The sequence below is a fragment of the Accipiter gentilis genome, chromosome 4 (assembly GCF_929443795.1).
Source record: "Accipiter gentilis chromosome 4, bAccGen1.1, whole genome shotgun sequence".
Lineage (NCBI taxonomy): Eukaryota > Metazoa > Chordata > Aves > Accipitriformes > Accipitridae > Astur > Astur gentilis.
The window spans coordinates 33025748-33050156 of NC_064883.1; the positions used below are offsets into that span (position 1 = coordinate 33025748).

At 37.9% G+C, this 24409-nt stretch overlaps 1 protein-coding gene across 9 annotated transcripts in view; it reads left to right on the plus strand.

Moving 5' to 3' along the window:
* The window catches only part of CREM (cAMP responsive element modulator), a 37221-nt gene extending 13127 nt beyond the window's left edge, over positions 1-24094 (plus strand). For 2 of the 9 annotated variants that reach the window (XM_049798463.1, XM_049798464.1), the window contains 6 exons: positions 489-635; positions 4573-4664; positions 4807-4952; positions 11486-11674; positions 20278-20434; positions 21284-22120. In XM_049798463.1, the coding sequence (XP_049654420.1) occupies positions 489-635; positions 4573-4664; positions 4807-4952; positions 11486-11674; positions 20278-20434; positions 21284-21488 (936 nt within the window). In that variant the 3' untranslated portion in view covers positions 21489-22120. The other 7 variants (XM_049798467.1, XM_049798466.1, XM_049798468.1 and 4 more) reach the window with 7 other exon arrangements.
* Positions 24095-24409: the final 315 nt, after the last annotated feature.

Sequence of the window (24409 nt, forward strand, 5' to 3'; positions counted from 1 at the left end):
GTTCTGGACTCTCCCCCCCACCCCCCCCCTTTTTTTTTTCTTTCCCCCCCCCCCCGAGTAAGAACATTCTGCCCTGGACGTTGTTGCAGCAACATACCACTTCAGTGAATATTAATATTTTTTGTTAAGTTTTTAGGTTCTTCCTAACCTTCACGCTAATGACAGTAGATTTAGTGTGTGATAGCTTAGGGTTGTTTTTAATTGAAAACAAAACATGAAGTCTCGGGGGGGGGGGGGCGGGGAGAACAACAACAACCCCACAGATTTGCAGTTTGATAGGGGACAGTTTTAAGCTTTCCATACTATTTGGAAAGATTGATACCAAACTCTTACTAGTAAAACTAGTTTATTTCTGTGTGTGATAATTACACACATCTAAGCTATTTTAGATATGGAATCAAAACCAGTTTCTTTTGGTATCACTTCTTAACACATCTGCTGACATCTCAAGGCATGTTACTTAAACATGATGATTGTAATTTTTGCAGGTTTCTGTAGCTGCATCAAGTGCTGGAAGAGGATCTCCAGCTGTAACTCTAGTGCAGTTGCCTTCTGGTCAAACTGCTCATGTCAAGGGTGTAATTCAAGCCACACAGCCCTCAGTCATTCAGTCACCACACATGCAAGCTGTTCAGGTTAGCTTTTTTTATTGTTACATTTCCATGAATATTTGGTGCCTCGTAACTCTTCCCCCAAACCCCATCTTCAGTTTCTCTTCATTCCTACCAGTGCTGCAAAATTTACTCACATGGTGCAGGAAATGGGGAGGGAGGGGAAAATGGCAAACCGCCAACCAGTAGCAGCTCTACAAGCATTGTGTAGTGATTCCTTAATGCTTCCTGTTTATCTTTTAAGAAATTGTGTCTTGGAACCCTGAACTTGCACAACAGCAAATTTGTGCAATAGCATGGCCTTACTTTAGTGTATCTTGCAGTTTTTCTGTTTTGTTAAATTCTTTGAACATCATGTTTCTAACGAGACTGTGAACTCATAAATTTGCAATTATCTCATACCGTGTTTTTGGAGAGCATCTGGATGTAATAGAAGTAAACATATTGTAGTCAAATGACTCCTTGTTCTTTTTAGCAGGCCCTGTTAGAGCATTTGGTGTTGCTTTTTGTTAGTGTGGATATGTAAAGGCCAAAAATAAGGGCAGCCTCAAAATAAACATTTATTTTGCAAATCTTCACATGTTTAAAGTTGCTGATGTTGGAAAAGAGGGACCGGTACAAAATGCTTAAGAGTTTTTAGAGCTTTTAAATAGTGAAAAAGACAACAGAGAATGAACTTGCAGTGTTTTGAAAATGACTCGGCCTCCCATTGGTGTTTTTCTTGTAGCTAGGAATGCCTTTGCCCTAGTTTTCTTAAAATCTGATTGTGAAATGTCAAAAAGCAATGAATTGCTTTTTGCAAGTAGAATTGGTGTCTCTGGTAGGAGAGGCTATATACCTGCTATGTGTAAACTGTTTTACCTGCAGTCATTGAAACATGTTAAGGAAAAGACATGTGTTGTCAGTCTACTTGAGAAGCCACCTTTAATGTTTGAGACTTATTAGTAGCTTTCAGGTATAATAAATTAAAAGACATATGTAAGTCTGATTTATCGTGGACATTAGGGAAAAAGAATAAAACTTTGGCCAGATATGGAATATTTTCTTTGTAAGCAGAAGGTATACATGATGGGACCTGGTAAGGTTTTGAAATTCTAGATCACTATGGAAGCAGGTGCAGTAGATGTCAAGAGACTTGTGTTTCATTAAACCTGAAGTCAAATTGGAGTATTCAAAAAAAATAATGTTTTTTTTTATGGAGTTCTTTCTAACTGTAATTTACCAGAGTGAACTTTATCAGCTAAGCATATTACAGTCGTTCCCAGTTTCTGTCACTGCTTTTTTTCCAAGCCAGTATAGTCAGGACATACATGCAAAAATAGAGGACTTGCTCCAAAGCTCAGAAGCATGAATTTCTTTGGAATTTCTTGCCAGCTGCTGCTGTGTCATCTTAGGGGAGTGGAAGTCGATTATTTGTTGTATTGAGTGAACTCTGGCTGTCTTCCCTTTCCCAAAGGAGTATAGACAGGAAAACCTGTGTCCTAATTAATACTGACTAGTTCCAGGGTTTTGCTTTGGTTTCATTTGAGCATGCTAATGGCAAATAAGGTGACTCTACAAGAAAGGCTTGAACGTGCTCTAGAAGACTCCATTACAGAGGTTGTTCAGCCCTTTTGTGATCCTCTTAAGTACTTTATCCTGCCACCTGGCATTTCCTCCAGATCATTTAGCTTTCACTTGATATCGTATCTATACCAGACAGTGGGGAACTTGGAAAATGATATCAGTTTACTTTAATACAAAAAAAAAACAAACAAAAAAACCCCTGTGCTTAAGGTTGATGTTAAAGTTTGCATGACCTTTTCCTCAAACACCTGCAGCTTTAAAATAGAAGGGGTTCAAAATTTCTTCTTGTGATGCTGTTGCTTTTTGGATGACAAAATGCTTATCTATGTCACATTCACTACTGTTTTGTTAATGTTGTTTTATTTGTAGGAAGATTTGAAGTTCAGATTGTTATTTGACTCTTCTACTTGCTCCCCACCCTATAATGTATCTGGTATTGGCAGACTAACATGAGCTCAAAGTTAAATTTGTGCAAATGCAGAGTGGTGTGGTAAAGTTGAAGTCTGAATGACTTCCAGGCAGAAATGACAATGGTTTTCACTGGTTAATATTGTGAACATGGTTGCTTGCTATTGGAACAAGCTGAAACATTAAATTTATTCCTTTGTCTTGATGAAAATTAGGACTTTTGAAATTTCTTTTAGAAAATTTCCTCTTCCACGTGAAAATGTTTCAATTGTATTGTGATTTCCACCTTCTTCCCAAGGCACGCCTGTTCCTGACTTCTTCAGCTATCTTCACAAACTAGGGGTGGCTGCTGGTAACCTTTAGTGGAATGGGAAGGTTTAAAGGCACTAAAGTCTTGTTTTCATAGTGTTTGTCCTGGGACAAATAGCTTTTTAATTTCTTTTTCCCCTCTTGCAGAATGAGAGTTCTCTTTTGAGGTAGGAATGCCAGGCTTTTGGCTGAGTAATACTGTCTTAGTTTTGAAGGTTTATGCCAGAGGCTTGAAACGTGATCCACAAGCAGATCCCTGTAGGGCACTGGAGAGAAATGCCTTTCAGCAGATCTCTCTGCTGGTCAGCATTGGTCCATTCTGCAGAAGGATGAATACAAACTTTCTGAAGGTCTTGTATCTCTGCCAGTCAGCTCTGAAATCTGGTTTGGAGCTATTACATCTGTAGACATGCAGAAGTACCTCTCGTTATTTCTACGTGGTCTTTTGGTTTTTTAGTTAGGCAGGCATAGAGTTTTAATGATGTTTTTACACAGAACTGGAATGTAATAAAGTAAACAAGTGAAGAGACAATTTCATTCTGCAAATAACCTGTATTTCTTTAAAGGTGTAGTTTTATAGGTTTGAGTTGGGGTGACCCAGGTGCATAAATTTCCAGAACCTTCCAGCAGTCATCATCTGTTGGGCTTATGCAGGTTTTGTTTCTGGAACCGAACATTTGAGCCTGGCAGCCACATTAGTTCTAGAGCTGTTCCTTGTCTTCCCTGAGCTGCAGGGAAGCCTCCAGTGCACCCAGGTCAAACACTTGAGCTTTCTAGTCACTTAACTCACGTTGGTTCAGTGTTAGCTTAACATAGCACTTAGTCTGAAACTGCAGTCTGGTCTGTCTTTATGTGAAAAGGTTGTTTTCCGCCCTAACTTTACTGCACTGTTTCAGTTTGGAAATCGTACACACCAATAGCTCTGAGTAGTTAAATGAATCCAGAAAATAGCGTGTTTTTCTTGTTCAATAATCACTTTCAGTTCTGTGTAATAAGATAGTTGCTGGTAAAGAGTGTGGCATTTGCATTAAGGCTGCAGGCCTTAATGTTATCTTGGGTAATTTTAAGAGAAAAAGAGCCTGTGCAAATGCTACTAATAAAGGTCTGAGAAAATAAGACATTGTGGACTTGCCAGAGATTTCCAAAACTCACACAGTATTGCTAAGCAATGCATTTGTATTTATGAATATGTGCTGGTAAGTGTAATAAATGTGTATATTTAAATAAACTTATTTTCTAAGTAGCTTTGGTGTGGTTGTGAAGAGGTTTTTGTACTGTATACTGTTATTTAAGGTGCATTAGTGCAGTATTCTGTATTTAAAATGTTTAATTTCATTTTAAAAGCTAATTAAATTGTATAACACTTTTATATTTAAAGAAATCTTCTGTCTTCAGTACTTTTTCTAGGTGTCATTCACAGAAAAGTAACCTGGATTATTTTGATTTTTTTTTTTTTTTCCTTTTTCAAATGGAAGATGTCATCTAAGTGGCTAGGTGTTGCTAACCTCATAATTTGTAATTTGCTTTGGCAAAGAAGTCCAAGATCACATGATTAGTGATAAATAACTGCACAAACTTCCTGTATGCAAATATGGAAGGAATTTTTAAAAATAATCTTCTACTCTGTTGCTATCTTTTTTTAATGAAGTTACGAATTTCAGAAACTTTGCTATTACAGGTAGCATCGATTGCAGATGAATCTGCTGAATCAGAAGGGATAATTGATTGTCAAAAACGTAGGGAAATACTTTCAAGAAGGCCTTCATACCGGTAAGGACTTTTTATTTTGGTTTTGCTGGTTTTTAAAGGCAGCTGATATATTACAGAAAAACTGTCTGATAAAAGCCAGTGACTTAGTTTTCTCATGGATATGGAATTTCAAATATATAAAATTATTTACATTCTCTTTTAGAAAAATTTTGAATGAACTCTCATCAGATGCTCCTGCAGTACCGAAGATTGAAGAAGAAGAAAAGTCAGAAGATGAAGGAGCGTCTTCTGGAATTTCTGCAATGGCCATGCCAACCAGCCTGTATCATACTAACACAGGGCAATACAGTATGTTTGCAAAGATACTGTGTGATGTTGCAGAACATATATAGGAACAACTTTGTTTCTAAGAGTTCCATAATGAAGTAGAGATGTTGGATTTTGGTGAAGAAGAATGAGAGCTTCTGTACTTCTAAACAATTTCAAATTTTATATTTAATTTTTCCTAACATAGGCATTATAGACTTCTAGTCTGTTTCTTGTAATGTTTGTTGGTTGCTAGATTTAGTCTTTCTAGAACTCCTGTGAATTAAAAAAGTGGAGGTGAAGCTCAGGTGAAATGAAAGATGTTTGCACTTTTATGTGAATATTCAGTGTTATAAATCATTGCAGTTGCAAATTACTGTGATTTGCTGTGTATTAGTGCTATTCATTACATGAAATGACAATTAGTTTGACTTTCTTAAAGTGTAAGGTTGGAGTATGAAATTATTTCCGTGAATTTTCTTTCTTAAAAGAACTATGTCTCTTCTTCTCCAATTGTAAAGTATGGATACTTTAACTGCAGAATTAACCTAAATCATGGTATCCAACATTTGATGCTTCATCCAAATACAAGTTAAAAGTTAGATTCACGGTTCTGTTCTATGGATTTCGTTGGTGGGTTTTTTTATTCCTGCATTTATGTTGAAAATGTTGCATAACTTGTTCCCCATAGCTTCTTTGGGCTTAATCATGTACCATCTAAAGGATAACTTTCTAATAACTTTTTTCAATTATGTACTGGATAAAGCTTCATTCCTACAGTTTTTTGGGTTTTTTTCCATGTCTTTTCATGTGTAGACACACTGAAATGCAGGTATTTTTCTTTCGATATAATGACAGGAAAATTGCAGAAGAAATGTGGCGGTTTTTTCCTGAAACAAGAGAACAGAGGAAGTCTATTAAAACATTGCAATGGCATATAAGAGAGGATAGAATGGCTCTCTGCTTGTATTCTGGTCACCCTTAGAATTCTTCAGTTATTTATGCAACTAAAGTAATTATCAACTCAGAAAGCAGAATCTGCCTATAATATTATCTAGCCCTTCAGCATAGAAAGTAATTATGCTTGGGCTCCTAACCTGCTTTTCTTAACCTTTCTGTAAGGTACAGACATAAATAAATGTCTGCTTTATGATGTCCAGCATCTGAAGTGCTCTTTTCTGTGGACTTGTGGTCATCTTAAATTACAGTTATCCAGTACAGTATCTGGCAGGTATTCTTGACCAAATTAAATTATTTTCTTCAGCTTTTGAATTATATTTTTGGGTTGGCTTATGTTTAGTTAAAAAAAAAAAATATATGCAGTTTTCAAGGCTTAAAAAGAAGTGCTGTAGTGTCTGTACTATGTTCTAGTGAGCCTTCAAACCTTTAGGATTTCTAAGAAATTAGGAGTTTAAGTTTCTTAATCATAGATTCGTCTAGGAAACCAGAGTTGTACTTTTACTAGCAATGACTTGCAGGAGATGATTCTTAATTGAGGATGTTTTAATCTGAACATAGCTATAAATCATAGTGACAGGCAAGTGTATAGAAGAAGAATGAAACTCACAGTTTTTCCTTTCTTATTCAATCAAACATTTACTTCTGAAAAATCAAGAAGCAGAAAGCATCACCAACAATGTGCTTGAATTAACAGAGTCCACAAAAATTAATTAAATCTCATTTAACTTAATTTAAACTTGGCTTTTGCGTGAGCCAAGCATAGATTTCTGGTTTATGCTGCTTTTTCTTTGAATAAGTTATAGTCATAACCTAAAACATATGCTGTATATTTAAGTTAACTTAACTTGTTAAATAGGTTCTTGGCCATAATGAGGCATTGCTTCAGGATCCAATGTCAGCCTTCATGGACTCTCCTGATTCCGGCTCAAAAACTTTATTTTGAGAGCTTTGTCTTCCTGGAAATGGTTTTTCTTACCCAATTTTTTAGTTAATTTGAATTCCCCCCCCAGTTCAACTTTGTGAGCTAAAATATCACACATCTTTTGCTTCAGTGAAGTCTGTGTGTTCTCTCTAATTCTGCTTAGGAAAAATTGGTATGAAGTGGTAGCAATGATGGTCGTCATCTTGTAGTAGAGGGAGTCTTAATTTGAAATTTACCAAAGAGAGCTTGACTGTTGACTCCTAGTCCTTAGACATATAAGGCACAGATCTGCAGCATTTCTGAGCAGCTGTCCTGTTGGCTGCCTCTGATCCTCAGGAACTGCTGTTAGCTAAAACTGGGGACACTGTGTGGGAATGCAGCATATCCTGTATTGATTTCAGTCTAGATATGATGCAGAAGGTAACTACATGTGTCTATTTTATCTTCACGTCTCCTGTCAATAGGTCTTTACTTCTGCTTATCATTATTGTATCTGAGTACTCCTGTCTTCTTGGCCAGCATTGGTTGCATGGGTTCTCTTGTGCAGGCATCCAGCAGTTTATGCATTAAGGTTGTACAGTGTCCATGGCAATGAAGAACTGGTCCTGCAGTGTCACTACAGCCATCTGTAATGTGCCCTGGTTTAAAACAGATATTATACATTACTACATTTACTTATTTTCTCTACTGTTCTCTCTATTCCTGCATAGGAAAGGCAGTTTAGTTGAAAAGATAATTTTGACTGTATGTTGGTGTCTGGACGTCTGGGATGACTGTTTTTGGAAGAACTTGATAAGTAAACTTTTCTGTAAAACAAATACATATTTTTTTTTTTTTCCTATTGTCAACAGCGATGGCTGTTCTTTGCTTACTTTTTAGCAGCCAAAACAGTATGTTGCCATGGTTTCCAAATATCTTTTTCCTCAGAGGTTCTTGGCTTTGGCTTATGGAAGCAGACAGACTGACAGGCATGACCAGCTAGATTAAAATCTCTTTCCCAGTTACCTCCATCAACACGTGTTATCTTTCTGTAAGGGGAATGGATAGTTTTGTATAAGGCAGTGTCTTGTGTATGAGCCTGATCTGACTGCAAACCTGCTCTGTTGGCTGTAGTTCTGTCGTGTTGGTTATTGAATACTGGAAAAAAAAAAATTGGTTTGCCTCACCTGTGGTGGTGGTGGTCTAACCATGCAAGAGTTGTTTGTTCAGTTGGAGTGTGTGAATCAATTGCCCTCCACCCACCTGCCCCCCCCTTTACCTACTTGTGCATATCATGATATTCTGTCTGAAACGATACAGGGGAAATGAAAATTCCTAGTTCTTTTGCCATCTGTTTGGGTTGCTTGCTGTCTTAGGACAGGTTTTTAACAATTGGAGAATTAAGAAATCTTTTGGGAAAGACAAACTTTAGTTGCTCTTCCCAGTTTCGGAAGGGAGGGAAAGATCTGATTTTTCTGGATTAGAGCTGTTGGTCATACTCAGAGAATGGTATTAGTATCATCTTCAGTCCTAGCTAGAAGAGAAGGTGCCACTTACATCCATTCACCTGCATGGTGTACAACTCAAGGGACTGCTCAGGAAAGCCCTGTACTCTTCATAGAAGGCCTAGTTTTCAGTAGAGCTCCTGTGCAGTGTGCACAGAGTCTGTGCAGTGGTTGAGATCAGGACAGTGAATGGGGTAGGGGCAGCGTGTTGTTCTGGTAATATGTCAGGAATTAATCCTGTAAGGGAGATGGTTACTGGACTTAATTCACTCTTGTTTATAAAGTACTGGATTGTGATCTGAATGAATAATTGCAGGACAGCTGTGACATAATTGTTTACCCAGGCTCACTGTGGAGCCAAGAACTTTGTATGATTCTGTGCTGATGTTTTACTGCTCAGGAACCCAAACTGACTGGTTTTTATGCGCTATGGTACTGTGATGGTGTAGACATACCATTTTTGGTGCTAACTGTGTGGGAGGCAGAATTCAGCTGTGTGTAACTTCTCTGGGAGGTAGAGGTGACAAATCTTGCTGGGAAGCTTGCATGCTCCTGGGAACCTGCTCTTGTCCTGGATCTCATGAATAATAGAGGAGACGATTCATTTTTCTAGCTTCTCTGTCTTCCACCCTGCCCCAAAATGGGGTACTTTCTGCTTTGGAGGCCAGACTGAAACATCACTTTGCTCTTTTTTTCTTTTTTTTTTTTTTTCCCCTTCCCCTCCCTTAATGCCTTACGGAGTCTGTGTGCAGCACCCAGCTAGTTTCTACCTTACATATTCCCCATTCCGAGGGTAGGACTGGAGGTCCATGCTGAACCCTGTTCTAGTATTGTAAATAGGGCTCTATGCTTCATTCAGCATGAGAGGAATTCCCCATTTTCCCCAAAAAGAAGCTAATTTAGCTGCTGGGATTTGGTGATTTTGGTAGCTACTACACTCTGAACTATCTTCTAGTAGATAGTTACTGTTGTCTAATTTTACTAATGACAGTCTACTAATCAGCTGTTAATATCTCAGTGCTCTTTGAAGTGTTATTATCTGATGATGTACTTTCAAGATAACCTACTATTGTCAAGACAGAACATTTGAAATCAACTGTCTCCAAAATTCACACGGGCATCCAACAAGTCATGTATTTGGATAAGCAGAGCTGAACCTTCAGGAATGTCATCAAAGATTGTGAATCTGACAGTGAAATCAGAGGAGCTGGCAATCCTGAATCTGTACTTATATATGAATTTTGTGCCATCTCAGACCACTTCAAATACAATGACAATGACTGTAACTTAAATATCCTTTTAGGGAGAAAGAAGTTTGTTATTTCTCGGGAATTGGGTTCTCATCTAAAAGTTCCAGGAGTATTGTAATTAGCATAAGAGACATGGATTTAATGGGTGGACCACTCGGTGTATAAGGAATTGGCTAGATGGTCACACTCAAAGAGTTGCGGTCAATGGCTCAATATCCAGTTAGAGACCAGTGACGAGTGGTGTCCCTCAGGGGTCTGTATTAGGACCAGTATTTTTTGACATCTTTGTCAGCAACGTGGACAGTGCACCCTCAGAAAGTTTGCTGATGACACCAAGCTGTGTGGTGCAGTCAACATGCTGGAGGGAAGGGATGCCATTCAGAGGGATCTTGACAGGTTTGAGAGGTGGGCCCGTGCAAACCTCATGAAGCTCAACAAGGCCAGGTGCAAGGTCCTGCACATGGGTTGGGGCGATTCCAAGCACAAATACAGGTTGGGTGATGAATGGATAGAAAGCAGCCCTGCAGAGAAGGACTTAGGGGTATTGGTTGACGAGAAGCTCAACATCACCCAGCAATATATGCTTGCAGCCCAGAAAGCCAACCATATCCTGGGCCACATCAAAAGAAGCATGACCAGCAGGTTGACGGAGGTGATTCTGCCCCTCTACTCTGCTCTTGTAAGACCCCACCTGGAGTACTGTGTTCAGCTCTGGGGCCCCCAACATAAGAAAATTATGGACCTGTTGGATTGAGTGCAGACAAAGGCCACGAAGATGATGAGGGCTGACTGGAACACCTACCCTATGAGGATAGGCTGAGAGAGTTGGGCTTGTTTAGCCTAGAGAAGAGAAGTCTCTAGGCAGACCTTACAGTGGCCTTCCAATGCTTAAAGGGGGCCTACAGGAAAGATGGGGAGGGACTCTTTATCAGGGACTGTAATGATAGGATGAGAGATAATGGTTTTAAACTGAAAGGGGGTAGATTTAGATTAGATGTAAGGAAGAAGTTCTTCATTGTGAGAGTGATGAGGTACTGGAAGAGGTTGCCCAGAGAGGTTGTGGATGCCCCATCCCGGGCAGTGTTCAAGGCCAGGTTGGATGGGGCTTTGAGCAACCTGGTCTAGTGGAAGGTGTCCCTGCCCATGGCAGGGGGTTTGGAACTAGATGATCTTTAAGGTCACTTCCAACCCGAACCATTCTATGATATTTCTGCTCTTAGCAAAGACAATGCTAATTTCAAAAGGAATATACAATTAATAATCTCTCTAGGGAATTTGATTTTTGTTTAAATACTAAATTATGGTGAGGAACGCTATGATTTTTTAATGGGGAAAGTATATTTGCATTTTTCATATTGCTGATTACATGCAGAGGGAGGGGGGAAACTTTGTTCTGTTTCTCTTTTTATGTAAGTATTGGACTCTTTACAGCTTTGTAGAACTTGGAAAAACATTGCTGGGCTCGACTTTCTCTCACACTAAGGAAAGGATTGTGAATGTCAGAAGACTTGGTCTTACTTTGTCAGATGTCCTGGTTTTTGTTTTGCAGGAGTTCATAAACATAGCTTTTTTCTTTCTTTTTTTTTTTTTTTTTAATTAATAACTTTTTTACATTAGTGTTTAAAAAACAATGATTCTGTATGGCTAGGAGCTACAGTTTTTCCTTTTATCTTGTATGAAAACTATTTTAGAAGAGTTAATATTTCTGGAAACAGAGATAAAACATGTGGAACACTGCTTTTTATCTGTTATACACATGGCATGTACTACACAACAGGCTTTATATTTGTGGAAATCAGTATTAACATTATGTAAGTTTTATTGTACAATTGATCTTTAAGCAAGGAGAGGACCATGAGTCCTATCAGACAATGTTTATTTTGAAAAGGGAGACATGCTTTTTAACATGTTTTATATGTCTTTCTATTGCCTAACTTTACTTTTTCTTTTTATGTTTAGTTACTATAACTCAAGGTGGTACAATCCAGATTTCTAATCCAGCCTCTGATGGTGTCCATGGACTACAGACATTACAAATGACAAATTCAGGAACTCCTCAGCCAGGTGCTACCATTGTGCAATATGCAGGACAATCACCTGATGGCACACAACAGTTTTTTGTTCCCGGAAGCCCAGTTGTGGTTCAAGGTATATTTTTATTAGTCTATTGCATCTTAGTTTTTTCATATAAAACAAATTTTTTAAAGGCTTTTTATATTGTGTTGACATTATTGTACTATTAAGTAAAATATTTATGCACAAGATGAAAAACAGTCTTAGGAGGAGACTCAGTTTCTCTGCTCAGTAAAGCAACTACTTCTTTTGATTAAAAAAGTTAGGAGGAGGAAATAACAGTATAAAATCACTTTCTGCTTTGAATTCTTTTGTCTAGACTTTGAGAGATGTTTAATTGCAGTAAAGGTGCTGTTACAGATTGACATGAGATGCTGAGGGTGCATCTCAATATATTAAAAGTAATTTGTGTTTTTTTCAGCAGTTAATCAATCTTAATAAAACATAAGTTCTGAAGTTCTTTGGATATGTTTAGGGGGGAATTTCCTTGCAACTTATGACTCTTGTAGTTCTTAGAAAGGAGATCCTTTACTGAAGCTAGTTTTCTCACAGAAGAGCACTTTGTAGGTCCTATAAAATGCACACATAGGAATTGAACTGTGAATGGTGAACTCTTGAACCTTACTGTAGTTCATGCAGGATGTTTTTATCCTTGCACCGTTCCCAGCCTTTTGGAAATGCTGAGGGAGGTTGAGAACCAAAGGTATCTTGGATTCTTATCAATACCGGGGAAAGCAGAGTTGGGATTTTGGTTATGCTGAGGAAAACCTTTGAAAAATGGGGAAGAGATTTCTGTATGGAGAGACTAAATTAATGGCCGCCATGGAGGATATAGGGAATTTATTCTCCCCATTTTTTTTTTTTTTTTTAAATCTGTACAGAGAAGTAGGAGGGGAGGGCTGTATGAATGCTCTATTAGGCCAAAACAGCTATCTGAAATAAACATGAGAAGAGCTAGGAAGACTTTAAATATGTATTCATGGAGTGGATGAGAGTCATCGACTAAATGTAGACACAGATATCAGACATAGTTGGTGAAGTCCAGGTTGAGGTGCTTTTTTTGCCCTAATATGGATTTTGAAATAAGGTCTCTCTTTAAGTGGCTGTTTCTCTCCCTTTGCTGTAAAGGAAACCCAGGATGTAAATAAAGCTCATAGCTGAACTTGTTGAAACAATGGTAAATAATCATACCAAATTTGAATTCTTCCATTGCCTCTGGTTAATTCTTTGCATACATTGTCCTCCCAAGACTTTTCAGAAGCATTTCAAGGAAGCTCAAAGACTATAATATGAAAAACCCATAGGCAAAATGTTAGTTTTCATCATGCAGAGAGTACTGTTACAACTTCCTTAAATATTACGAATACATTCTTAGCCAACCCTTAACACCCAAATTTGGCTGTCCCCAAACAAATTTCCCACCCTGGTAGTGCATGTTTTCTGATAATGAGTCTAAATTAGTTTTCTATAGACATGCGTACACATCCCTTAGAGGACTTCTCTGTCTCTCGAGGTTGACTGTAGTATTTTGTATGTACTGCTTTGATTCTTCAGAGCTTTGGGGTGGAGGGGGTAGGGGCAGAGAGAGTAGCTTCTCGGTTGTTTCTTAAAACCTCCCCAGTCTGTGAAGAAGCACAAAATTTAGGGATTGTGTCTGGCAGCATTTCAGTCCTTGGGAATTTCATTTGACTGGCTTTCCTTTACAGACTCTTCATTATAGGGTTGTCCTCTGATAAGGCTTTCCTCTAATCTCCTTATTCAGTCTCAGTGATGGGCTTGACTACTTGATGGTATAGCCCATTAAGTGTCTTGCCTGTGATGAAAACTGTCAAAATGGATTCAGAAACAGTTACTGAATACCTGTTTCTGGAAGCTTCTAGATACTTTTAACTAAATTAATTTGTTCTCTGTCCATGCTCAGAGAAGTTGACTTCTTGGAATTCTCTGTTCCTTTGGCCCAAGGAAGTCCATTGCTTTAGTGATGCTCATAGCTGTTGACACAAGAAAAATGCTACATAACATATATAGGGGAAAAATACAAAGGGAGTAGTGAGTGAGCATAAACTCGGAGATGATGAGAAGATAAAAGGTTTCAACTTATTATACATGCTATTGATACTGGAAGATCTTAAAAAAAATCTTTAATAAAAGAGTTTATAAAAAGAATATGAGAGCACCTGAGGATGTTTATGGTAATACAGATCTCTGATAACAATTGCATATTGTCAACAAACCTGAGTTATTCAGGATGAAGCAAGACAATGCAATTAGTTGGATATACAAGTCTCTAATATGTCCTTACTATATGTCATCTTGCCTATGCTAGAAAGTCTGTAGGAATATAGTTTATAAACATTTGTCATCTACATACAGTTTGTAGCTGACTATTCAGCTAATACTGTTATAGCACAGATTACAATAGGAAGCCAACATTCTGCTTGTTAATCTTTCTACTTTTCTATATTTTTATAATGATTTTGGGTAGACAGCATATGTATTTTATTTGTAATAATCATAGAAGTAAAAGAAAGAAAAAAAATAAAACAAACATCAGTTCTAGGCCAGAAAATTCTGTTTCAGAATCTTTCAGATGGCATATGTTTGTTTGTTTGTTGGTTTGTTTTGGTTTTTTTTCCCTAAAGTATTTGTTGATGAATTTCATGTAAGAATGGGTGGCATCACATAAACCCTGTGCTTGGTATTTTTTGATAACATGTGATGGGGAAAAAGGATTAGTATAAAAGGTGTTGATCCCACTGAGTGATATTTCATTTGCTACAAGTTTAGATTCATAGGCTAAATAAGAGGCAGTTCTGCTGTCTTGATAGTTTCCTAATACAGGTTAAGGGTGTTTTTTTTTGCTAGCTGAAGCGAAAGGAACTGTTTAAATTTTAGTAAAAATGAGTGTAGAGAAGTTGTATCAAAAATCATTCTGTTAGGATCTATGTGTGTTTTTCATAATATGGTCAGTGATATTTGAGATCTGTGGCTTGAATTTCTTGTGTGCTTCAATTCTGACCTTTTGTTCATATGATCCTGAAGTGGCCCTGTAATCACAGGGCGCTCCTTTTTCGCATTGATGCTTCCATTATTGTTGTCCTTGGCATAGTTTCACAGTTGATGAATTACCAGTCTGAATTTGTTTATTACAAAGGCCTTAGAAGTTTGCTATGCCCTACATACAGACCACTGCCTGGACTGTTGGTCTGAAACTAATTTCATTTAAATTGATGTAAATAAGGAGTGACTGTGTTAGAGCTGAGATTTTTTTAGTTAGTTTTAAAAAATAACAAAGTCAACCAGTTCTCTTGGACTTACTTTGGAAAAGGAAGGCATGGGGGAGAGGTAGCCCTTACCCAGAGTTACTGTTTTGTCTGTTACACCATCTGGAGTCACTAGCTTTAGGTTGACTTACTTTGGAGCTTTCTTCAATCTTTTCTGAAGTTTTTAACTGAAATTGAGTGGGTTGTGGGTTCCTCACCCAAAGCAAGGAGCCTTAGCTTTTCATTTACCTATTATAGCTTACTAAGCTTTCCTGTCTTGCATGTCTGCCTGACAGAGTTCTCTGCCTCTTAGTGGAACTGCTCCAATCAAAACAATTGCATGTCTTTTTAAAATTTCCCTATTTTCTATCCAATCATGACTTTATCGTTCAGATTCATTCACGTATTCTAGAGCCACTTTTTAATTTCTGTCAGTCAGTGCTGTGAATTTTCAAGTCTTGCTTTACAGCCAGCTTTGTGGTGAGTGTTTTCTGTAGCTTTATGAATAATTTAGGGAAAAAGAACAAAGCTAGGCTTATAGAAATATGGAGGGGGAAAAAAAAAAGGTTTACTGGAAAAGGAGTTCTTTGGGTTGCAGTTTCAGTGAGCTGTTCCAGTGACAGAGCATATTAATGATAGTGGTAAGCAAGTGAGGTCACTGTGATGTCAGTGCTCTTGCTTGTAATCCTGCACATGCTTGCTAGTTTGGAACAGTTCATGCTGAGCTCTGGTAGAGGAACAGGAGAATCGTGTGTGCAGAAGCTGATCATGGCTGTAACAGGAGATGAAACAGGTAAAAATTTTGTTAGTCTTTTTACATGATATTTTTGGATGTCTAAGCAGTGTTTAGTTGGTATTTGTGACATTTTCTTTTGAACCTGTTGCTGTAACTCTTTCATCTTGCAAAACTGGTACAAATACCTTCTGGTTATATCTAGTAAGTGTAGGATTTCAGGGCAATTTTAAGTTTCATTTGGGGGAAAAAAAAAAATCACTGTTAGTGCATGAGTTCTTGCATAGATTGATTCAGTTAACTAGTCTTTACTATTTGTTGCAGGATTTTGCTGAAAAAGCCACCACTCTTGTTTTAAATTCTTCTTTATTGTGGATATAGTAATTTATGCTCCTATGTTTATAATTCTTTATTTTGTAACAATGACACTGCTTTTTTGTTTAGCAGTAAACACTTCAGATTATATGGCTAAAATAGGCTTAAGCATAGCTGTAAGAGAAAGGTGTGCATTGTTTCAGTAGTGCAAATAAACCCTATGCTTTCATTATTAAAGAAATACTGAATGCGAACAAATTTGAGAGCAATAATTTTAAGTATTGTTAATGCCTGCTTGTTTTCTCCTCCACTGTTAAAATGGTCTGTTCCTCAGCTAATTGAGTTCAAAAGGCTGACGTCATTAGATTTCCTGGAATCGTGTTGCAGTAGGGAACTGGAAAAGTTAAACTCCAAACAAGATACACATTGACGTCAGCTCCAAGTCATGCTGCGATTTAGTCAGTTCCTTTCTGCTTCGTCAATTGCCTCCGGCAGATCTGTAATGTTAACCAGTTCGCAGCCAGTACCTACGTGCTGCTGCTCATTGCTGGTACATATTGTTTCATTAATCCAAAGATAAGTATCTTCTCCAGGTCGACGTTTTGGGGTTTTTTATGCTCAAAGGGATAATGATTCATGCCTTGTTTAGCCAGTTTAGTGGTGAAGTTAAAAATCCTTTGATAATCCAGTCCCATCATTATGACTCACACAAGAGGAGAACAGACATACTGATACATAGCATGCACCAGGCTTTTTTTCCTCCTGGATAGTCACTGAAAGAACTCAAGTGCGGGGATGCTCTCTAGTGTTCAGCAAGTTACTTTTTCCAAGAGCCTGCTTATACAAGGTGGTTGATGTTTTGCTTTTTTTTCAATTTCTCAAAGCTTAATTTACAAGGTTAGTTGTACTCTTCTGAATGTGGTTTGGCGTTTTTTTTTTCTGGTTGGGTGTTTGTTTGTCTTCCTGTTAATAATTTCCTTTTTGCAAGTCTCAACTCAAAGCTTCAGGTTTTCAGTGACTTTTTACTCCCTTGCAATTTTAAGGAGGAAAAAAAAAAACCAAACAGATGACCTGGGGCAATGTGTTAGGGAAATACACCATGTCCAGGTTTGTTGCTTTGTTAACAGTCTCAGTCCTATGTATGTTATGCTCAGTCTGGTATGTTAGGACTGACTTTAAACCTCCATGGAGTTTCATTAGAAACAGCCACAGAGGTTTGTCAGTCTGGATCAAGGTGCGTGGATTTTTTGTCTCAGATGCTGAAATGGAAAGTACTCTTCTCTGTAATATGTAGATACATTACTAGACTTAAACTATGAGTTTTTCCAAGGGTATTTTATCCCCCCTTGCTTAAAGCCTGTTTCATCTTTCCCAGTATCTTTTTCAGAGGAAATGTATTTTATTGTAACTTTTTGAGATATTGTACAAAAAAATTTGCAGACTTTGAAATAATTGATTTGCAATAATGTATCATAAAGCACTTAATGGATCATAAAGCACAACTAAAAGATACTTTGTCAATGCTATGCCTTTTTTTTTTTTTTTTTTTTTTTAACTGAGCTGTGTTTACAAGGTCTATACCACCAAAATGGTTGTTTATTGCTGTTGCCACCCTGGTAGGTTTGTAAGTGAGCCAGCTGTTAGGCAGGGACAGACTCTACGGGAACCTGGTCAAACTATTCATGCAACATGTTACTTACAGTGGTGTTTGCTGATCCCAGCTGAGATAGAGACTTGCTTTTGTTAAGCCGTGTTGCAGGTACGTTGTCACACTGAGTCCTCTTAACAATAGCAGCAGTAAGTCCTGTTAGCTAACATCTGAGCGTAAATCAAAGACAGCAAAGTAGCTGGTCTTGCCAGGCTGAGGTGACCTGATCTACAAAATGGTTCACTTGGATTTCTACTTAACTCTACCTAATGCAAACTAAGATAACATCTCTTTTTTTTTACCTAGTGATGAGATAGAAAAAGTTAGTTCTTACCATACAGTCCATAAAATGTATGTAATATGGCCAGCATAAAGGTGAGCCTGAAAAGGTTCTAAAATTCCATTTTGATAAATAGTGAGCTGAAGTATCATCCATCATAACTGGGACTGCTAAGAGGTGTGGAGAACTTAAAAAAAGCGTTAAGTAATTCTCTTGTAGATGTACAAGACAATCAAGCCCTGTGTACATGGTGGCTGCCTGTTAGTGCTCACAGGGCTGTTCTGGGCTGATTCCTCTCTCCCTCCCCCATCCCCAGGGGATTATCCAACCCAGGTCAGTTCACTGGTCCAGTTCATCTTGTAATTCCACAAACACTTTTACCCGCAGGACCGAGAGAGGGGGGAGGTGCAAAGTGTTTAAGCTGATAATGATTTCAGGACATGGCTGTGGAATTGTAGTCTCAACACAGCTCTAAACACAGTCTAAACACAATATTTTTTTGTATTTAATTAGTGAAGCACCTGCATTAATTTAAGAATAATAGTAATTTTTTTATTAAGTTTAGGTTTGGGGTTTGGTTTTTTCCCCTTGTGGTTGACTGATGCCTCTTTACTGCTTTACCTGCCAGCCTCCCCAAAGTGTTTTTGTCTACGTTTTATTTTTCCAAGTTGTCCTGGTTTTGGCTAGGATAGAGTTAATTTTCTTTCTAGTAGCTGTTATAGTGCTGTTTTAGATTTAGGATGAAAATAATGTTGATAACACGCTGATGTTTTTAGCCGTTCTTGAGCAGTGCTCACACAGAGCCAAGGCCTTTTCTGCTTCTCAGACCACCCCACCAGCGAGGAGGCTGGGGGGCACAAGAAGCTGGGAGGGGACACAGCTGGGACAGCTGACCCCCACTGACCAGAGGGATACCCCAGACCATATGGCATCATGCTCAGTATATAAACTAGGGGGAAAGCTGGCCAGGGGGCTGCTGCTCGGGAACTGGCTGGGCATCGGTATGTTGGTGGTGAGAAATTGTTTTTCATTTGTATCACTTGGTTTTCTTGGGTTTATTTCTCTCTCTTTTTGTTATTTTCCTTTTCATTACAATTAATTATTATTATTTTATTGAAATTATTAAACTATTCTTATCTCAACCTACAAGTTTTCTTAATTTTACCTTTCTGCTTCTTTCCCCCATCCCATTAGGGTGGGGGAATGAGCTAGCAGCTGTGTGGTGCTTAGTTGCCAGCTGGGGTTAAACCACAACAAAAGTAAAGTTTTTCCATTATTTGAATATTGCTTTGAAGAATTAAAGTATAAATTAAGTATAACATAACAGCTTCTGAAATTTCATCTTTTATATTCAGTTGCTTTAATGACAACATTTAAAGTTTTGTTCTGTGATAATATAAAATATTTATGGAAAGGGATAGGTAAATACTTTCTTGTAATTTGAAGAGGGATAAGGTTTTCTTTATTTTTGGGGGGGGTTGTTTGTTTTGGTTTGATTTTTTTTTTTTTTTTTTTTTTTTTTTTCCCCTATGTCAGACAAGACACAAGTACTTAGGACTTTAAAGTTGGGGTACATCTTGTAGGAACAAAGTTCCTCAGAAATACAGAAATGAGGTGAGGCTATCAGAAAGGTATCAGTTCCCAGTAACATGTCAGATTTCAGATCTGTGTTTAGCTTGGGGCGAGCTCAAAACTGGTAGGCTCAGGAGCTGAATCTGAACTTCTGCTCTCCGGTTTACTGTGTAGCTACACTGCTTCCTGTGCAACTGCCACTACATCGTCTTGCCCTGCTAATGCTGCAGCGTCCTATTTGTGGTCCTCTTGCTCAAGGAACATACTCCTATTCACCATGAGCACTTAGCTGTTCCTTTTCATTTTGACAACAGCAGCTCTCACTGGTTTTCCAAGGGTTGCCAAACTGCTGCTCTAAAGGGAGGAGAGGCAGTAAGGCTGGTACTGTTGCTATTGCAGGGAAGGAGAAAGTTGATTTCTGAAGCAAGTTGATTCCTGAAGCTTCTGTTAGAGGACAGGGGTAGCATAAACCTCAGTGGCTGCAACAGCAGGACCATCTTTTCATGAGACTATGCAAACAGGAAATGTGTGGATGCTCTGACAGTTTCTCAAACAGCTCTCCCTATGTTGTCTTAAAAGAGTCATGTGGAAGCTTTCACAGGCTTCAGTCTGGCTGGCTGGTGGGGCCACATGCTAGAACAATTTAGATAACTTATTTTACAGTGTGGAAATAAATGCTAGTAAGATAACAAATATAGCTGTGACATTATAGGCCCTTGAAATATTTTATGTAGCAGGGATCATGGATAACTCATCAGCAGAATTCTGTTATTTCCAGAGAGAGTTTTGCTTAGTTCTTTTTCTTTCTTTTTTTTTTCTTTTTTTTTTTTCCCCTCTTGAAGTTTAAAATACAATTCTTTTATACAGCTGCCACTGGAGACATGCCAGCTTACCAGATTCGAACTCCCACTACTACCTTACCTCAGGGAGTAGTAATGGCAGCCTCACCAGGGACTTTGCATAGCCCTCAGCAACTGGCAGAAGAGGCAACACGCAAGAGAGAGCTGAGACTTCTGAAAAATAGGTAAGACTATATAACAATTAATAGTCAGTATTACAAAAAAACCCCAAAACATTCTAATGAAGTTTTCTTCTTAAGGTCATGAGCACTGCCTGTGATTGACGAAGGGAAGGCAAGAAATTCTTTGTCAGTCATTCCATGTCCTTATAGCCTTGAGTAGTGGCTGTTAACTCTTGAAAGTTGGAGTTGACCTTACCACTATGGATTTTTAGTTCTAAAATATTATGGTAGTTCAGAAATTAGTATTAGTGTTGTCCCTTTCTGATAATTTTTGTGATGATCTGGAGGTATACTTACTGTTGAATTTTTATCCCCCCCTCCCCTGAGAGTAAAATGACCAGGATGGGTTTGTTCATTTTGAAACATCCCAGCAAAGAATTGTTTGGAAAAATATCTGAGGATCTCATTAGCAGCTGTCCATTAATGATGCTGTGAAGAAGACTTATTCTAGGATGGAATGATAATTACAGACTTTATTAAATACGTGGCTACTGGGATAAGTTATTGTGCATTGCCCCTGTCATTTTGTGAGGCATATTGTGTGAGATGGCTGTCTGTTTTTAATTAGTTGGCATGGACTTGACTGTATGCTGTAAATGCTAGTGTTTCTCTGTGCATTATTCTTGCTATTCTTAGGGGACTCTTTCTTTTTTTTTAAATGTGTAGCCACTGCTATCAATGGCAGTTAGATTAATGGAAGAAATAGTCTGCTATGCAGATGTATAATACATTGAATAGCCACTTGCCTTATGATTGAATTCATGGTATTGCTTTGCTCTCATGCCTGTCCTTTATTTTAAATTACTCACAAGGATCACTGCATTGTTGTGCCTCCTTTTGTTTCCTCTCCAGTTTTAAAACTAGCATCTATGCTATCTCTCATACAACTTGTGGGAAAGTTATACCCTCACAATTGGACAATTTATCGTGTTCCAAGATGTTAAAGAAACGGACTCCCAGTACTTCTAAAACTTCTTCTGGAATTGAATGCTTGTTCAGTCACATGCTTCTGAAAATACTACCCAAAGTGTTTAGCTTCAATATAACAGAATTCTGAGCAGAGCTACAAGAATGGCTCCAGACTGCCATTTGCCAGCAACAAAACCCCCAGATACATGTGGCTGAAATGTGCCCAGGTGGACAGTTCTAAAATGCTAATAAATTGTGTTTGTTTGGACTTAAATTTTATTGTAGATTGTTCCATTTAGGTAAAAAAATACAGCAGGTTGTAAGCTTGAAATCTAGCTTTTTATCTGAAGAGAGTAGTGTTATGTTTGTATTTTTTTAAAGTAATTTCTTTGGGTTTGGTCTTAAGATTTTGATTGCAGAAGGTAACACTCCTGATAAACACACAAAATGGAATGTGACTGGAAGAAGAAATGCTGCTTTCAGTGTTAATGTTTAGTACAATTCAAGTCATTATCATTTACTCACTGTTTTTCTCGGTTCCTCTGTGTATTAATTCCATCTTTGTATTTGTTGATGCTGAATTTGTTTCAAGTTCTAGTTGAATTGTATTTTCACCATATTATTGCTTATGGCTGTTATCTGCTGTTCTGTTTGTGCAATGCAACAGTTGTTGTTGGTTGTTGTTGTTGTTATTGTGGAACCGCAGGGATTGCAGGTAATTTTGTTTATCCAGTCTTTGCCATATTGTGGCTGTTCCTGTAGTCATTTGCCTTGTATTGGTTCCAGGGAAGCTGCCAGAGAATGTCGCAGAAAGAAGAAAGAATATGTCAAATGTCTTGAAAATCGTGTGGCTGTGCTTGAAAACCAAAACAAGACTCTCATTGAGGAACTCAAGGCCCTCAAAGATCTTTATTGTCATAAAGCAGAATAACTGTCTTTCATTTGGACCTCGTTTATTATGAACTTTAATCAAGGCATGAGAGGAAGCAATTCTACAGATTGCCATATGAACTTGAGAAAGAGACACTTGAGGCCCTTGTGGAACCCAGTTTTGCTTAGTGTTTTCAGACTGATTTGGGAGATATTCCAAAATTTGGAATTCTGTCATAGTCTCCATAATCTGCTGAGCTTTCTAATGGCATGCAAATGGCTTTTTTGTTTGCACTTTTTACTTCTGCTTTTTGCAGGGAAGCTGCTAAAGAATGTCGACGTCGGAAGAAGGAATACATAAAATGTCTGGAGAGTCGTGTTGCAGTGCTAGAAGTTCAGAACAAGAAACTTATAGAGGAGCTTGAAACCCTAAAAGACATTTGCTCTTCCAAAACAGATTAGTAAAAATATTTATTATACTGTGAACTGACTAAAATATGTCCAGTTGCTTTATAAGGCAATACATAGCCGACATGAATTATGGCTTTCTCTTTGTGTCATTTATATTATTTTCCAACTCCTAACATTCCTGAAATGCTTTCCTGCTTTTTGTCAATTCATAGCTCTAATTTCAGGTTTTTCATGCTCCTCTCCTCCATCTCCCAAGGAGCCAAATGTTAAAAATATGTAACAAAGTAAAAAAGCGCATAATTTCTAAGAGCTGTTTCTTTGCCATATATTTACATACTACTTTTTACATGTTACTGAGTGTCCTGCACATACAAAATATTTTACAGTTTTTAGATGAATCATAAAGATAATGCATCCAGTAATACAAGAAAATCAAACAACCCAAGGTATCTCAGGAAAGAGTTTATAAAAGAATGTTATGATTACATGTATGTACTAGCATACTAGTCTACAGATGATTTTATGGCATATTTTTATATTAGTTGCTTTGTGGAAAAAAGTATTGTATTGCTGTCACTGAGTGCCATGGTTAAAGATAGTTTTTAATAGAACCATGTTGTTTAACCTGTGTAGTGTCTGATTTCCTTTAAACACCTGGTTACTTGAGATGCTGTAAAACCCATGAGTATCTGGAAGAGGACAAAGGAAAAAAAGCCTACCTAAACTTGTGACGTGATGCGAAGTATATTGTAAATACCTGAAAGAAGCTGTCTGTTATATGGCTGCTATTTACTTAAAACTTATGTAGTCTGTAGAATATTTGACTTATTAGAGGTCTATATATAACAATTCAGTTTTGCATCCTGAATACTTCATGTTCTAGAGTCTGGACAGCTGTAGGCAGTTGCCTAAGGCGAAGGCTGGTGGTGTAGTTCTTTTCACGCTTTTTGCAAAGTACTGAGAGGAAGTAAAGGTGACTTAAAGAAGGAAGCTTTCCAATAAACAGTAACTATCTGCTGATTCACAGGGTTCTGGAATAGCCTATAGGTGAGAGCTGAAGATTTTTAAAATAAACCCATGCTTAAACCAGATTACAGTTCTGGTAAATGCAGTACGTGCCAACTTTCCATTGTGCTTTGAAAGAAAAATAGTGCTTATGCAAAATTGCTTCTGGGTAGTTCTTTAATTCAGGAATGATCTAATTGTTTGTTGGCCAGTAGAGTCTATGAGCAGAGTATTTGGGCGCTTTGCTGTAACCAGCAGCACCATTGCCTTACTGATGTGGTAGGAAGAAAGGCTTAGTTCCTACTTAATTGGCTTTACTGGAGGGAGTGTGTGTGTGTGTGGAGGTGGGGAGGGATGGAATCATACCATTACTAAAGTCACTGAGACTTCTTCACTTAATTTAAACTGAATTCACATTTAACCCAGTCTTTAACACAGTTGGGGTGGGAGGTGTGTGTGTATCTTTTTTTTTTTTTTTAAAAATCTGGTTTTCTTTTAGCTTTCCCAAATTACTTGAAATACACAGGATAACTTTCTCAAATGTTTTGAAAATCCCACTAGGTACCTAAGTGAGGCCATTTGTAATAAGAGGTATTATCTGTCACTTCCTACAGTCACATCAGTTGATTTAAAAAGGAAAGGGGCTGCCTTTTGGTTCTACAGGCTCTGCTGCAGGTCTGAAACAAAAGTAAACTTTGAAGTATCTGTTTCACTGTGGAAATACATCTTAAGAGCTAAAGTCAGCAGAAGTCAAAGGTTCTGTTAAAGTTGGACAGGATATGT